Source organism: Esox lucius, chromosome 7, assembly GCF_011004845.1.
Source record: "Esox lucius isolate fEsoLuc1 chromosome 7, fEsoLuc1.pri, whole genome shotgun sequence".
NCBI lineage: Eukaryota > Metazoa > Chordata > Actinopteri > Esociformes > Esocidae > Esox > Esox lucius.
In genome coordinates, this window is record NC_047575.1 from 34,233,548 (window position 1) to 34,248,801 (window position 15,254).

At 45.9% G+C, this 15,254-nt stretch overlaps 1 protein-coding gene across 1 annotated transcript; it reads left to right on the forward strand.

Moving 5' to 3' along the window:
• Positions 1-121: 121 nt before the first annotated feature.
• zw10 (zw10 kinetochore protein) lies at positions 122-14,816 on the forward strand. Its single transcript, XM_010893534.5, has 15 exons — positions 122-470; positions 1,873-2,007; positions 2,116-2,217; positions 3,513-3,750; positions 8,294-8,437; positions 8,645-8,839; positions 9,380-9,516; positions 10,830-11,012; positions 11,220-11,449; positions 11,581-11,652; positions 11,810-11,979; positions 12,524-12,654; positions 13,893-14,024; positions 14,155-14,357; positions 14,512-14,816. The coding sequence occupies exons 1-15, from the start codon at positions 366-368 to the stop codon at positions 14,630-14,632; spliced, it is 2,298 nt and encodes a 765-aa protein (XP_010891836.2). The 5' UTR covers positions 122-365; the 3' UTR covers positions 14,633-14,816.
• Positions 14,817-15,254: the final 438 nt, after the last annotated feature.

Consider the following 15,254-nt stretch of genomic DNA (forward strand, 5'->3'; position numbering starts at 1 on the left):
CCGGGGAAAACAAATGTACGGGTTCATTTCCGAGGTTCAAATTTGGAATTCGCAGTTGGTAGCCATGACGGTTGAAAAATATCAGAGATTTCCTAGTTCCCAGTCGACATGAAATAGCACGAATGACGCGACTACACAGCGACGAGCATACGCGGCATTAAAAATGAAAAAGAGAACCGCCTGAGAGCAGTTTCAAAATTCAGTTTTCGGGAGGGAAAGAATAGCGGTGTTAAACTGCAGTATCCTTGATAACTGTTCTGACCGGTTGTAACAAACGCCGCTAAGGGTCAGGGCACAGCCTCCTGGGATGTTGGTACTTGCTTGCTAGCTTGTGTACTGTACATCTGTGTTCTCTAAATCCAAACATGGCGTCTTTTGTGACAGAAGTTCTGGCAAGTTCTGGTAAACTCGAAAAAGAAGACCTCACTGGTAAAATAAATAAGCTGTCGCGAAAAGTAGAGGACGCTAAGGTAAGCAACATCATCTAACCCGCCAAAACAAAAACCGTTAGCAAACGTTTATCACAAATATGGATAACGTAAGCTAGCTAAAAATATTCAGTTTTTTTTTTGTTCAAAGCCGCCTTATTAGGCTGACTAGACCTGTCTTACTCCCTTGTTAGCTAAACGTTTACGAATACAACCACTGAATGTGCCAATTCCACAAAGCATAGTCAGCTGTGTCTGCTACTAAACCGTTTCCGACTGTAGTTGTTGACTACTAGGTAAAGACGGGTCCAGGGTTGCCAGATACAAATCACAGTATTACTGAAAGTCATAAATCATGCATACTCCACACAAAACTGCCCAAAGCAATTTTTTATCTTCAACCCGCCCATAATAAAGATAGCCCACTTGGGGCGAAACCTATCCATCTGGAAACACTTGTCAAGTCAGATGTAGCTATGCCCTGCTGTTGATACCTAGGCTCTTGACAAAGTTATTTATTACGTGTTCATGTTGACGTAGCTACTGTAACGCTAATCAATAAAGATATCCAGTCTGGTTAGAGGTAGCTTACTGATTAGCTCAGTAACTATTTACATTTCTCATGTCATGACCATTCTACATAAACTCTAAATGACGTGTAGTTATGCTTCCCAATTTAGCCAACTAAATTCCACAAATTACGACGAAATGGTCTCATGTATATCAGATATTGCGCCGGATTCACCTCTATGATATCTAATACGATGCCCGCAATGTTTTCAGTCCCCTTAGTATAATCTCTAGCACTACGTAGGAGGTGGGCGGAATCAAGCACGAGCTAGGTGGATGCTATTGGGCAATATTGGCGCGTTAGTGGGTGTTTCAGTTAGTAAACGCCTACTTCTTGAAGTATGCACAACTCAGTTGGCCCTGTACTCTTCAATAACTTTTTAGAAATGTTGACAGCGTTCAAGTTGACAAAATTTATTTCAACCTCTTTTGTAGTATATTTTACTTTTGGGAACAGAAGCTGTTCTAAGTTTAGTGGTTTAATTATTAAGAATATCTGGGTCCTTGTCTATCTGTGGGTATAGCTTTCTGTCGTGTTTCTGTCACACACTTATGCTTAACGATGCACTCTGCAATATCTGGCCACTGTTTGCAGAAATGGCACTGTCAAGCCAAAACCGGTCCCTGAAAAGTCATATATGTTCCGATGTCCATCCATTCATCAAAACCAATAACTTTCAAACTTGGATGTTCATGGCAAACGGTGGTGTGATTGTGATTCTGCTCATTGATTATACACCGATAAACAACATATTACACATCTAGCCAATATGGGGGTTTTACAAAACTATTAATTTGCAAAAGTGCATCTTCAATCTTCTTTTGATTCTTTACCTTAATCTCACTATCTGTTTTCCTCTGCATATCCCTGTAGGAAGAGGTATGTGACATGATCAACAAAAGGTACAATGAGTTCCTCCCCTGCATGCAGGGGGCTGAAGCACTTCTGGGGCAGGCTGAAGACCTCTCTAAAGAAATTGACATCCTCAAAAGCTGCATTGAAACAGAGGTAAGCTTTACAAACTCACATCACCTTGTGTTTTTGGGAGGTGTTATCCATTTGACAAAGAGCAAAGATATAGGCCTGCTTTTGATAAAGTTTGGTTTGTGCTTACAGGTGCACCAGAATCTACATACAGCTGTGACTGAGTATGCCAAGCTGAAGCAGCAGCTGGAGAGAAACACTACGGTCATTGCCATGCTCAGACACCTCGAAGAGGTAGGCTATGTCATCTCATCTTCATCAGGTCGCGGGGGCAGAAGCTCCAGCAGGGGACCCCAAATGTCCCTTTCCCCGAGCCACATTTGCCAGCTCTGACTGGGGGATCCCAAGGCGTTCCCAGGCCAGTGTCGAAATATAATCTCTTTACCTAGTCCTGGGCCTACCCCGAGGTCTCCTCCCAGCTGGACGTGCCTGGAACACCTCCCTAGGGAGACGTCCTGGGAGCATCCTTACCAGATGCACGAACCACCTCAACTGGCTCCTTTCGACACAAAGGAGCAGCGGCTCTACTCCGAGTTCCTCACGGATGGCTGAGCTTCTCACCCTATCTCTAAGGGAGAAGCCAGCCACCCTTCTGAGAAAACCCATTTCAGCCGCTTGTACTCGCGATCTTGTTCTTTCAGTCATGACCCAGCCTTCATGACCATAGATGAGGGTAGGAACGAAAATTGACCGGTATATCGAGAGCTTTGCCTTCCGGCTCAGCTCTCTTTTCGTCACAACGGTGCTGTAAAACGAAGGCTATGTCACACCACACTAATCCTGAGCTCATTCCTAGGTCACTGTGCATTTAACTCAAGACAAATCCAAGTTAGCTTTAAGACTGACTTTAGGACTGACCATAGATATATTTTTGCCAGACTGCGTAAGCGGATTCATGCTTTTTGGTTCAGGATAGACAAAAACTTTGCTGGCTACAACCTTCAGTAGCTATGTTATAGTACGCCTAAAATAAAACTGTTCACGGCTGTATTGCGACTATTTCTATTTCCGAAGTATGCATCGGTGCATGGTGTTTGGGGTCATATAGGCTAGATAAAAACCCCTTGGGCAGTAAAAGAGTAGGGATTTCCACGGTTCTCTCGTCGTTTCACTTGACGAAAAAGTCAGTTATCGTCACCAATATTGATAGTTATTGTGTCAATTTCACTCACGTGGTCGACCCCGGTTCAAATCCAGTGAGGGCAACAACATCTAGCACTATTAATTGCGGGCTGGCTGAACTAGGCTTGCCTTGTTCCTTTTCTGATTGAACGTAATCACATGTTGTGAATTACGTTCTGTGGCCCTGGGTGGTCTTGTGGTAAAAAGCCATTCTTCCAGACCAATATTGGGTCATTGTGGGTTTAAATTTGTATCTGAATCCCCCTTCCCCAATATTCAAATTTTTCAGCTTAACGGGGCAATAATGCATGTTGTACAGACACCTGCAGACAGAAACTTGTGATTACGTTCAATAATACTGATAAATGGCAGCATGTTGTCTACATGTTTTCTGTTGTTGATTTCAGTTTCACCTTGCCATGGAGGAGTTTCATAGAGTCCTACTGGAGAAGAAGTATGTGAATGCGGCCAAGCAGTTAGAAAAGGCCAGAGACAGTGCAGACTCTCTGAAGGCTTGGAAAGGCTCTGAGTTGCCCCTGCTGAGAGCCCTCAGCTCAGAGCTCACTGTCCAGAGAGAGAACCTCATCTACCACCTGGGGGATGAGTGGAAGAGACTGGCTGTCTGGAAACTGCCTTCTTCCAAAGGTAAAGGTGTTAGTGTTACAAAGTTGCTGTCCTAGTTTACTTGTTGAGGAGGTTGTGTGAAGTGTATCAGCGTACTACATGGAATTCTCTAATATACATGCCTCTTTGTAATGGTTAGTATGTTATTTAAAAGGTGATTTGCCCTGGGTTAACCCAGTAAACAGTGGGAATTAGTTTCATACAGTTATACCCTCCCTGTACCATATTGGAGTATCCAGTATTACCAGTCTAGCGATGGAATAGCCTAGTCAGTATAGCCTCTTGTCTCTATCCTGAACAAATCCTATTTTGCCACTGGTCGTTTTAATAGTTAATTGGCCATTTGTGAATGACATGGATGCAGTTAAACTGACTAACGTTTCTTACTAAGTTAACCTCCACCACAAATAGCCACTGGCCGTTTTCACAGGGCGTAATAAGCTTTACTAACTTACTGGAATAGTCATAACAATTGAGCAATTGCTAGCGAGTCTGCCAAAGCTATTTCATTTCATGGCATAAGAACATACTTTTGTCTTTCATTCGTGAATTACATTTATACAGTAACTATCAATAAAAGGTGACGATAACTAACTTCTCCTCCATGAACTGCCACCTTAACGTGGTGGAGGGGTTTGAGTACCTGAGTGACCCTAGGAGCTATGTTGTCTGGGGCTATATGCCCCTGGTAGGGTCTCCCAAGGCAAACAGGTCCTAGGCGACGGGTCAGACTAAGAGCGGTTCAAAATACCCCTTAATGATGAATAATTATTTGAGTTCCGTGACGTCGCCCGGTATGGCGCAGCCGGGGCCCCACCCTGGAGCCAGGCCCGGGGTTGGGGCTCGCACGCGAGCGCCTGGTGGCCGGGCCTTTCCCCATGGGGCCCGGCCGGGCATAGCCCGAAGGAGCGACGTGGGGCCGCCTTCCCGTGGGCTCACCACCCACAGGAGGGACCATAAGGGGTCGGTGCGTAGAGGATCGGGCGGCAGTCGAAGGCAGGGGCCTAGGCAACCCGATCCCTGGACACGGAAACTAGCTCTAGGGACGTGGAACGTCACCTCGCTGGCGGGGAAGGAGCCTGAGATAGTGCGTGAGGTTGAGAGGTTCCGACTGGAGGTAGTCGGAATCACCTCTACGCACGGCTTGGGCTCTGGAACCACACTCCTTGAGAGAGGATGGACTCTTCACCACTCTGGAGTTGCCCATGGTGAGAGGCGGCGGGCTGGTGTGGGTTTGCTTATAGCTCCCCAGCTCTGCCGCCATGTGTTGGAGTTTACCCCGGTGAACGAGAGGGTCGTTTCCCTGCGCCTTCGGGTCGGGGATAGGTCTCTCACTGTTGTTTGTGCCTATGGGCCGAACGGCAGTGCAGAGTACCCGACCTTCTTGGAGTCTCTGGGAGGGGTGCTGGAAAGTGCTCCAACTGGGGACTCTATCGTTCTACTGGGGGACTTCAACGCCCACGTGGGCAACGACAGTGACACCTGGAGGGGTGTGATTGGGAGGAACGGCCCCCCTGATCTGAACCCGAGTGGTGTTCAGTTATTGGACTTCTGTGCTAGTCACAGTTTGTCCATAACGAACACCATGTTCAAGCATAAGGGTGTCCATCAGTGCACATGGCACCAGGACACCCTAGGCCGCAGGTCGATGATCGACTTTGTTGTCGTTTCATCTGACCTGCGGCCGTATGTCTTGGACACTCGGGTGAAGAGAGGGGCGGAGCTGTCAACTGATCACCACCTGGTGGTGAGCTGGATCCGATGGCGGGGGAGGAAGCTGGACAGACTCGGCAGGCCCAAGCGTACTGTAAGGGTCTGCTGGGAACGTCTGGCCGAGTCTCCTGTCAGAGAGATCTTTAACTCCCACCTCCGACAGAGCTTCGACTGGATCCCGAGGGAGGCTGGAGATATTGAGTCCGAGTGGACCATGTTCTCCACCGCCATTGTCGAAGCGGCCGTTCGGAGCTGTGGACGTAAGGTCTCCGGTGCCTGTCGAGGCGGCAATCCCCGAACCCGGTGGTGGACACCGGAAGTAAGGGATGCCGTCAAGCTGAAGAAGGAGTCCTATCAGGCCTGGTTGGCTTGTGGGACTCCTGAGGCAGCTGACGGGTACCGACAGGCCAAGCGGACTGCAGCCCGGGTGGTTGTGGAGGCAAAAACTCGGGCCTGGGAGGAGTTCGGTGAGGCCATGGAGAAGGACTATCGGCTGGCCTCGAAGAGATTCTGGCAAACCGTCCGGCGCTTCAGGAGAGGGAAACAGTGCCCTACCAACGCTGTTTACAGTAGAGGTGGCCAGCTGTTGACCTCAACTGGGGATGTCGTCGGGCGGTGGAAGGAGTACTTCGAGGATCTCCTCAATCCCGCCGTCACATCTTCCATTGAGGAAGCAGAGGATGAGGGCTCAGAGGTGGACTCGTCCATCACCCGGGCTGAAGTCACTGAGGTGGTCAAGAAACTCCTCGGTGGCAAGGCACCGGGGGTGGATGAGATCCGCCCTGAGTACCTCAAGTCTCTGGATGTTGTGGGGCTGTCTTGGTTGACACGCCTGTGCAACATCGCGTGGCGGTCGGGGACAGTGCCTTTGGGATGGCAGACCGGGGTGGTGGTCCCTCTTTTTAAGAAGGGGGACCGGAGGGTGTGTTCCAACTACAGGGGGATCACACTTCTCAGCCTCCCCGGGAAAGTCTATGCCAGGGTTCTGGAGAGGAGAATACGGCCGATAGTAGAACCTCGGATTCAGGAGGAACAGTGTGGTTTTCGTCCGGGCCGTGGAACACTGGACCAGCTCTATACCCTCTACGGGGTGTTGGAGGGTTCATGGGAGTTTGCCCAACCAATCCACATGTGTTTTGTGGATTTGGAGAAGGCATTCGACTGTGTCCCTCGCGGCATCCTGTGGAGAGTGCTTCGGGAATATGGGGTCCTGGGTCCTTTGCTAAGGGCTGTCAGGTCCCTGTACGACCGAAGCAGGAGCTTGGTCCGCATTGCCGGCAGTAAGTCAGACTTGTTCCCAGTGCATGTTGGACTCCGGCAGGGCTGCCCTTTGTCACCGGTTCTGTTCATAATTTTTATGGACAGAATTTCTAGACGCAGCCAGGGGCCGGAGGGTGTCAGGTTTGGGGACCACACGATTTCGTCTCTGCTCTTTGCGGATGATGTTGTCGTGTTGGCCTCTTCAAACCAGGACCTTCAGCATGCGCTGGGACGGTTTGCAGCCGAGTGTGAAGCGGTGGGGATGAGAATCAGTACCTCCAAATCTGAGGCCATGGTCCTCAGTCGGAAAAGGGTGGCTTGCTCACTTCAGGTTGGTGGAGAGTGCCTGCCTCAAGTGGAGGAGTTTAAGTATCTAGGGGTCTTGTTCACGAGTGAGGGAAGGATGGAACGGGAGATTGACAGACGGATCGGTGCAGCTTCTGCAGTAATGCGGTCGATGTATCGGTCTGTCGTGGTGAAGAAAGAGCTGAGCCGCAAGGCGAAGCTCTCGATTTACCGGTCAATCTACGTTCCTACTCTCACCTATGGTCATGAGCTTTGGGTCATGACCGAAAGGACAAGATCCCGGATACAGGCGGCCGAAATGAGCTTTCTCCGCAGGGTGGCTGGGCGTTCCCTTAGAGATAGGGTGAGAAGCTCGGTCACCCGGGAGGAGCTCGGAGTAGAGCCGCTGCTCCTCCACATCGAGAGGGGTCAGCTGAGGTGGCTTGGGCATCTGTTTCGGATGCCTCCGGAACGCCTTCCAGGGAAGGTGTTCCGGTCCCGTCCCACCGGGAGGAGACCCCGGGGAAGACCTAGGACACGCTGGAGGGACTATGTCTCCCGGCTGGCCTGGGAACGCCTCGGTGTCCCCCCGGAAGAGCTGGAGGAAGTGTCTGGGGAGAGGGAAGTCTGGGCATCCCTGCTTAGACTGCTGCCCCCGCGACCCGGCCCCGGATGAAGCGGAAGAAGATGATGATGATGATGATGATAACTAACTTTTTCATCAAGTGAAAAGACGAGAGAATCGTGGAATCTACCAGAAATAATTAATAAATGTTGTCGCTCTCAATAGATTTGAACTCAGGACTTCCACATGAGAGGGACTCTCTTTAACCATTATGTGACGGCATTACACGTTTCAGCAGTCTACATGAAGATTAACTTTTCCATGCCAGAAACAGTTGCAATATAACTGCATACAGTTTCAGTTAAGGCTTACCATAACGTAACTACTGTATGTTGTAGCCAGCAAATGTTTGTCTATCCTGACCCAGAACTGTTTTATTTCAGGCTTACGATAATGTAGTTACTGGAGGCTTTAGCCAGTCAGGTTTTCGTTTACGGAACAATTCATTACTACCACCTCCTTTACGTTTTTAAACATGAAAGATTTGATCTATGGCAAATGGGCAAAATAAGGGAATTTCTTTGGCATGCCGTGTCACTTGTTTCTTGCTGTGCCACACAATTCACTTTCAAATATTTATATTGTTGCCATCTACCAGGTCTGTCTTAACATTGTTGAAGGGCGATTGTTATCTCCTCACCCCGCCCGACACCACACACTGACTGTCTCATCCCTCCTCAGAGACAAAGGGGGCGATGTCATTCCTGAAGACAGAGCTCCACCTCACCCTGGGTGGGACTAAGGAGCCCCAGCAGAGCCTTCTCTCCTGTGTCCTCCAGGCTCTGGCCATCCAAGGGGAGCTCCAACACAAGATCAAACTCTTCAGTAAGACCCAGTTAATGTTTGTTTTTTTTCTGAAGCAGACATTATTGGTTTTCTACATCAAATTCTAATCTCTATTCAAAAGCAATTAAAGTTGATGTGTTTTAATAAACTGGATGTTCCCCGTTCTGTGCACTGACTGTGAGGCTGCTTTTGCAGCGTCCAATTAGTCAGTCATGGGTAAGTCAACCGTAACTCTCCCTGCTCCAGGCCAGGTGCTGCTGAAGTACATACTGAAGCCCCTGATTATGTATCCTTCTCTAAACGTGGAGGTGTCGGAGCAGCAAGGGGAGGGCACTGTGCTCTCTATCCAGTCTGCTGAGACCCCAGAGGAACACTCCAGCCCTTCCCAGGTCTACACCAAAGTCCTGCTGGTGCTCAAGACCCTACACACACACCTGCTAGGTGGGCATCCCTGCATATATTCCTGGTCACTGCATATTTATCTGCTCGGCGCCGTTTGGGGTTTGTTGGTTGTTTGTCAGACGGAGTGCCTTGGATTCAGCAGAATTCAGCAGAAAAGTATACAATAGTCACAACTGTGGATGAGGTCTCAATACCATTGCATACTCTACCCAGGGGAAGCAGTGACTAAACTAGGCTTTCTGTAGGCCTGTAACTTTTAGGTAGCCTATGTCTGACATTTGAGGTGATGAATTGCCAGAATGCCTTTAAACCCACAAAAGAATTGCAGATCCTTCAATGGAGAACTATTTATTATTTCAATTTATTACATTTTAGTTAAAGAGTATTTTAATCTGTTTTCCTGGAAACTGGTTCATAGTCTTTATTTTATTTAGAAGCATTGTTGCAAATTTCTATAATAACCTGGTTGAGATTATTTGTCTGTAGCAAATTTGATAATTTGTCTGGAGAGTCATTGTGCCAGGTGCCCTTTTATAGCAGTGTCATTGTCACTATAACAAGTTTTCTCTTACTTTTCAGGGGTGTCAGTTGGTGAGAAAGAAGTGTCTGTCATATTGGGAGACCTGGTATGGCAAGAGATGTCTCATTGCATCATCCATGAATGTCTCCTGTACTCCATCCCAACTGATAGCAGTCAGCTTGAGCAGTACAATGTTGTATGTATCCAAGGCTAACGATTAAATCCATTTGAAGGGATGGTCAGAAAATTACTCTTTGGACCTTAGCATCAAACCTTCCAGGAGACATTAGTCCTCACATGTTTTTTCGGCAAGTCACCACAAGGGAAAATGTAATTTCCGGTTTAGAGGTTGGTATAGTGAGAAGTTCTCTTGGGCTTACTTTTGGCTGTTGGCCTTATCTAATGTGTTGGAGCTAGGTTATGTTCAAGCATAAGGTTTAGGTTATCCGCACAAGGATAGAAAAACAAATGTGTATGGAAATGTACAAGCAAATGACTCCAAACGCATGTGACAGAAATTGAAAATCTTCTGTTAAATATATCTGTTGAACTGTGCAAAGACACCACCTTTGTTGGTGTTTTACATTTTTGCCAGACCGCAAAAGCAGAGCCGGCTAAGGAGAGCGAATGTCTCTTACTGAGGTGACTGACTGACTAACCCTTGTTAAATAGCGTAGTGGTTAGAAAAGCGGACTTGTGAACTATAGGTCCCGAGTTTGTATCTCCTTGCAGGCGAAGCGATGTACGCATTGAATTATTCCGTATCCAGGTAAACTTTGCTGGCGAATACCCTGTTAAAACGGCCAGTGGCAAATGACATACATAGACACTTTGTGGTGGGGGTAAACTTAGTAAGAAATGTTCAATGTCATTCACAGATGGCCAATTAGCTCTGTGGTGTAGTGGTTAACGACACAGCCTTTCACTTGGGCGACCCGGGTTTGACTCTCGAGATGGCGACACTTTCTATTGTGGGCCGGCTGAACTAGGCTTGCCTGGTTTCTTGTTTATCTTATTTCTTATATTTTACACATAGTGTTTTGGTTCTACTCCTACACTTTGGATCTGAAAGGATACAATAACCAACTTTGGGTGTGCCTAGTGTCACTGAGGTTTTTTCTATCAGAAATAAGACTATGATATGTTTCTAAACTTTTACATTTATTCCAGATGCTCCTTGATTATGGATGAGTGACATTGAGTGAGATAGAAGGATATTTATGCCAATTTCTCCCTTGATCCTACATGGTTCTCTCAAATTTAGCTCAGTCTGACATTTCAAGTGTTGCAAGTGGCAGGAAGCCTAGTGGTTAGATCTGATCAGTAACTGAATGGAAGTGTTTTATATTGAATCCCTGAGCTGGCAAGTTTACCTTAACAGATCCAAGGTCATTAAGGAAAACATGAACGTGTTCCCTGTAAATATACCGGGTAAAATGAGGCTTAATTAGTGTCAAGATAGGAGACCTTTCATTCATACAGTATGACACTGTACCATCTCACCCACAGGTGATCAAAGAGACAGAGGAGTTTGAAAAGTCTCTAAAGGAGATGCAGTACCTCGAAGGAGACTCCACTGAACTGCTGAAGTACGCCCAGGATGTCAACTGCCACTTTGCCAGCAAGAAATGCAAAGATGTCATTGTAGCGGCGCGGAAGCTGATGACCTCCGAAATGCACAACACTGTCAAAGTGTGTGATGTTATTCAATCCATAGTCTTATCTGTGTGCTGCCTTCTCAGTATGAACGGACATGCAGTTGCTCACCTATGGAATGTGTCAATATGTACCAGAACATACAAATACCCATGTAAGATTTCAGTGGGCTTTGTCCTGATGGTCCACTACAGATAAATGCTGTAGTACTTGACTGTGCTTGTAACATTTTCTTGCCGACAGATCACCCCAGATTCCAGACTTTCCGTCCCCAAGCTCCCTAACCCTGGCTCCGGGGACAACAAGGGCAAGCAGGGGGCCAAGAAGCCAGAGGCGTACATGTTGGAGAACGAGAAGCAGCTGGGCGCCCGCACTCTGTGCCTGCCTGTGTGCCGCATCAGTGAGTCGGTGCAGCAGCTGATGGAGCTGGCCCTGCACACGCTGTCCGAGGCTGTGGGCAGCTCCACCCAATGGTATGCTCTCATGTCACTCAGCGCCACCGCTGGAGTTACCTGCTGTCACTGCATGTCATAAAATTACACTTCAGCTATCTGCCCTGTGTTTTGCTCAAGTTAATGTATTTGTATTTTTTTTTCCATGGAAGTGCTACCCAGCTGTTCTTCACAGTGCGGAATATATTCCAGCTATTCTATGATGTTGTGCCTACGTACCATAAGTGAGTATGTTCTGTTTTTTTTGTCATTTTTTATGTTGTTTTATCTAGAATCTACATCAGAACACCGTAAATGTGTCTTTCTGACTTTCCTCTCTGCGATCTCTCTGTACCTGCTTTCTCCTGCACTCTCACACTCTTTGTCCCTTTGTTTCTTTAGAGATAACTTGCTCAAGTTCCCCCACCTGGCAGCTGTCCAGCACAACAACTGCATGTACATCGCCCACCACCTGCTCACCCTTGGCCACCAGTTTAGGCCACACCTGCCAGACCCCCTCAGCAAAGGCGCTGCCACATTTGTGGACCTGGTTCCCGGCTTTAGGAAACTAGGTAACAGTTAGCCGTAGGGACTTGAGGGTCTCTGGTGATTTGAACTGCATTGTGTCAAACAGGGTAGAACCAATTTAATATATGTACATTTACAAAATATAGATGCATTGCATGGACGAAAGATGTTGGTACCTCAGAGTTTGTACTTGGTTGCTTTGCCTTTGGCCAAGAAGGCTTCTAACAGATGCTTCTTATAGCAAGCAATAAGCAAAACTCCAGCCTTTCTTGTTTCATAATTCTAGTGGTTTTGAAATGAGTTAACAATGTTTTCGTAGACTGTGTTGATTGTTGCACTCCAAAACTCAGGCACATTCAAGGTCCCCCCAGTACCAGAGGCAGCAAAATGACTCTACAGCAGGACCGGGCCTCTATTGGATTTTAGGAAGGGAGTTCTTTCATTTGAATGCTTCATTTGGATTGTTTGTAAACACTAGAAGATCCCACTGATGAAGGAAGCACAATATATAGGGAATTATTTAGGTGTTTTCCAACATATTGGATTACAACTTTACTGTCCTAACTCTTACTGATCTTTATTCCCCAGGCGCTCAATGCTTCCTGGCCCAGCTAAATGTCCAGAGAGCAGAGATGCTGGAGCGTCTGTCCACCGCACGCAACTTCTCCAACCTAGATGATGAGGACAACTATTCTGCCGCCAGCAAGGCAGTCAGGCAGGTCAGTGTCCAGTGTGACAAGGCAACATAGCTGAATGTTATTTAGACACAATCCCAACCCTCTTAGTCTCTCTCTCACCTCAGGGTCCCTCAGTTGGAGCCACTAGCTGTAGGAAGAGATAATCCTAGGAAATTAAACATCTCACACACTGGAAGCTGGAGGTTTTGCTTGCCACCAATTAATTTATAACAAGCCTTGTGTTTTTTTATCATGCTTGTGGGAGTAATATCTTTTGTAATTCAACAAATGGAAGGAAGAAGGGCTGCAACGGTACCCGTATTCATAACTGTACGTTGTGCTATTCACGGTTGGACACTACAACCCGAATACATGAAAAATTAAATACAAAATAAATAAATACCTACTGTATGTTGAATGACTCTCTTTAATAAATCAGATTGATATTAATATATTCTGTATATAGTTATTCTGATTAAATAAGAGTCATTGCGCATGTCGTAATTAATATAGGCATTTGTTGTAACCTTTCCAACTTAGTGAGCCTAACCCTGAACACAGCTAGATCTACAATGGCGAGTGGTGGTGATGAATCAATATTGCAAAGTCCTCCCGTTTTATTTAAATATCCAGTTTGGCAGCATTTTGGCTTCCCAGTGAAATATACAAAGAATGGACAGAGAATTGTTGATAAAACATTGTCGCCACTGCTCGACCAACGTTATGTGCGCTGCTGTTAACACTTCGAACATGCATTGCATCTTTTGTCAAATAAACTAAAAACTGATCATTAATAACAGTTTTCATTTTGTTTTTCCTCTGTACCAAAAACTTTCCGTGACCCTCGAACCGCAATACACACCGTACCGTGGGTTAGGCATACCGTCGCACCCCTAGAAGGAAGGAAATGTGATTCAACATGTACTATATGAACAACACTAGAGCTGCAAAAAAATAAATATTAATCTGCTCCATGTGGTATTATAATGGGGTCCTATGATTATAATATTGATGTTTTAGCTTCAAAAGACTAGTTCAGGACAAATGTATGTTTACTTCAAATGTCTGACCTTTCGTTATAGCATAATGTTTCATTTTTGCACAGTCAGGAGTTAGCATTGTCACAAATGTATGTCAACTATACCACTGTTGTTAGAAGTATTTATTGCCAGTTGATTCAGATAAAGAGTTAGCAATGCTTGGCTTTTATCAGGTGCATTTATAATTCTTACTGGATGTGGTCAATGTACTTTACAGAAACGTGCGTGTTCCCGTTGCAGGTCATCCATCAGCTAAAGAGACTGGGCACAGTCTGGCAAGATGTACTACCTGTCAACATATACTGTAAAGCAATGGGGACTCTCCTTAACTCTGCGATCTCAGAGCTGATTGCCAAAATCATGATGCTGGAGGTTGGGTCATGATCTTATTTGACAAGCTGATATGTTTCCTTAATGATTTAACAGGGTTGACATATTAAAACTTTGGTTATGTGAGTGGTCTTCCTCATCCTGTGGTTCTTCTCAAATGTCTTGTCTTTAGGATATCTCCACTGAAGATGGGGAGCACCTGCACATCCTCTGTCAAACCATCATTGAAGAAGGACCTTTAGTGTTCATTCCACTGCCTGACGAGCACAAGAACAAGAAGTACCAGGAGGAGGTGCCTGTGTATGTAAAAAAGTGGATCACCTTCAAGGAGTTGGTCATTGTGCTCCGAGCAAACCTGCAAGAAATTGTCGACAGGTGCATTAACAAACTCCGTCAATCACCATTAAAGCTATTCATTTTGATCATAAAAACAAGAATCATTTTGATTAGTTGCTTGGACGCTTATGTAATTGTAATTTGTTTTATTGGTCCTTTAATCCAATGATTCGTCCTTGTTTTCTGTCTGAAGGTGGGCGGAGGGCAAAGGGCCTCTGGCGCTTGAATTTTCTAGTTCCGAGATGAAGAGCTTGATCCGAGCTTTGTTCCAGAACACGGAGAGGCGGGCGGTGGCCCTCACCAAAATCAAATAGACACTTTGCTTTCTTGCTTCCAATAAAGAACCCCAATATGCTGCAGCTCATTGGTTCTGGAATATCTTTGTCCAGTTGAATTTAAATTCAATACATGTGGGACCTTTTTGTGTATACATTTTTTCTAAACCAATAATGTCAGAAATGTGAAATAAAAAGCTCCTAACCCTCTATGTACTACAATGATGCAAGTCTGAGAATGTGCCATTTTAGTCAAGTATGTAGTCTGGGACTTTTGCAAAGATTCTTTACCTCATATTGTGGGCTGGACATGTAATATGTTGTTTATGTTTATATACTGAGTAGAACCTCAGCAATGAAATTCCAAGTTTGAAAGTTAGTGGTTTTGAAAACATGGGCCACATACTGGCACAAATTACATTTTACAGAATTTCCAGTGACCAGTTTTTGGCTCTGCAATGCCACTTACAACCAGTAGCCAAGAATTCCTGAATCCATCTTTAAGTACATACAGTGCCTTCAGAAAGTATTCAAACCCCTCCACGTTGTCCTAATAATGCATTATAGACTTAGAAGTTGGGACACTAAAATGGAAATAAAAACAGAAAGCAAAGATGTGCAAATTATTTAAACCCTATATTCAATAGAAAATAGTGCAAAG

What these genes read in the sequence shown, in the direction of transcription:
- zw10 (XM_010893534.5), top strand. Translation starts at nt 366, where the DNA reads ATGGCGTCTTTTGTGACAGAAGTTCTGGCAAGTTCTGGTAAACTCGAA. An exon ending in AAAGCTGCATTGAAACAGAG is followed by an intron (nt 2,008 to 2,115) that starts GTAAGCTTTACA and finishes TTGTGCTTACAG; the next exon opens with GTGCACCAGAATCTACATAC. An exon ending in AGCTTGAGCAGTACAATGTT is followed by an intron (nt 9,517 to 10,829) that starts GTATGTATCCAA and finishes TCTCACCCACAG; the next exon opens with GTGATCAAAGAGACAGAGGA.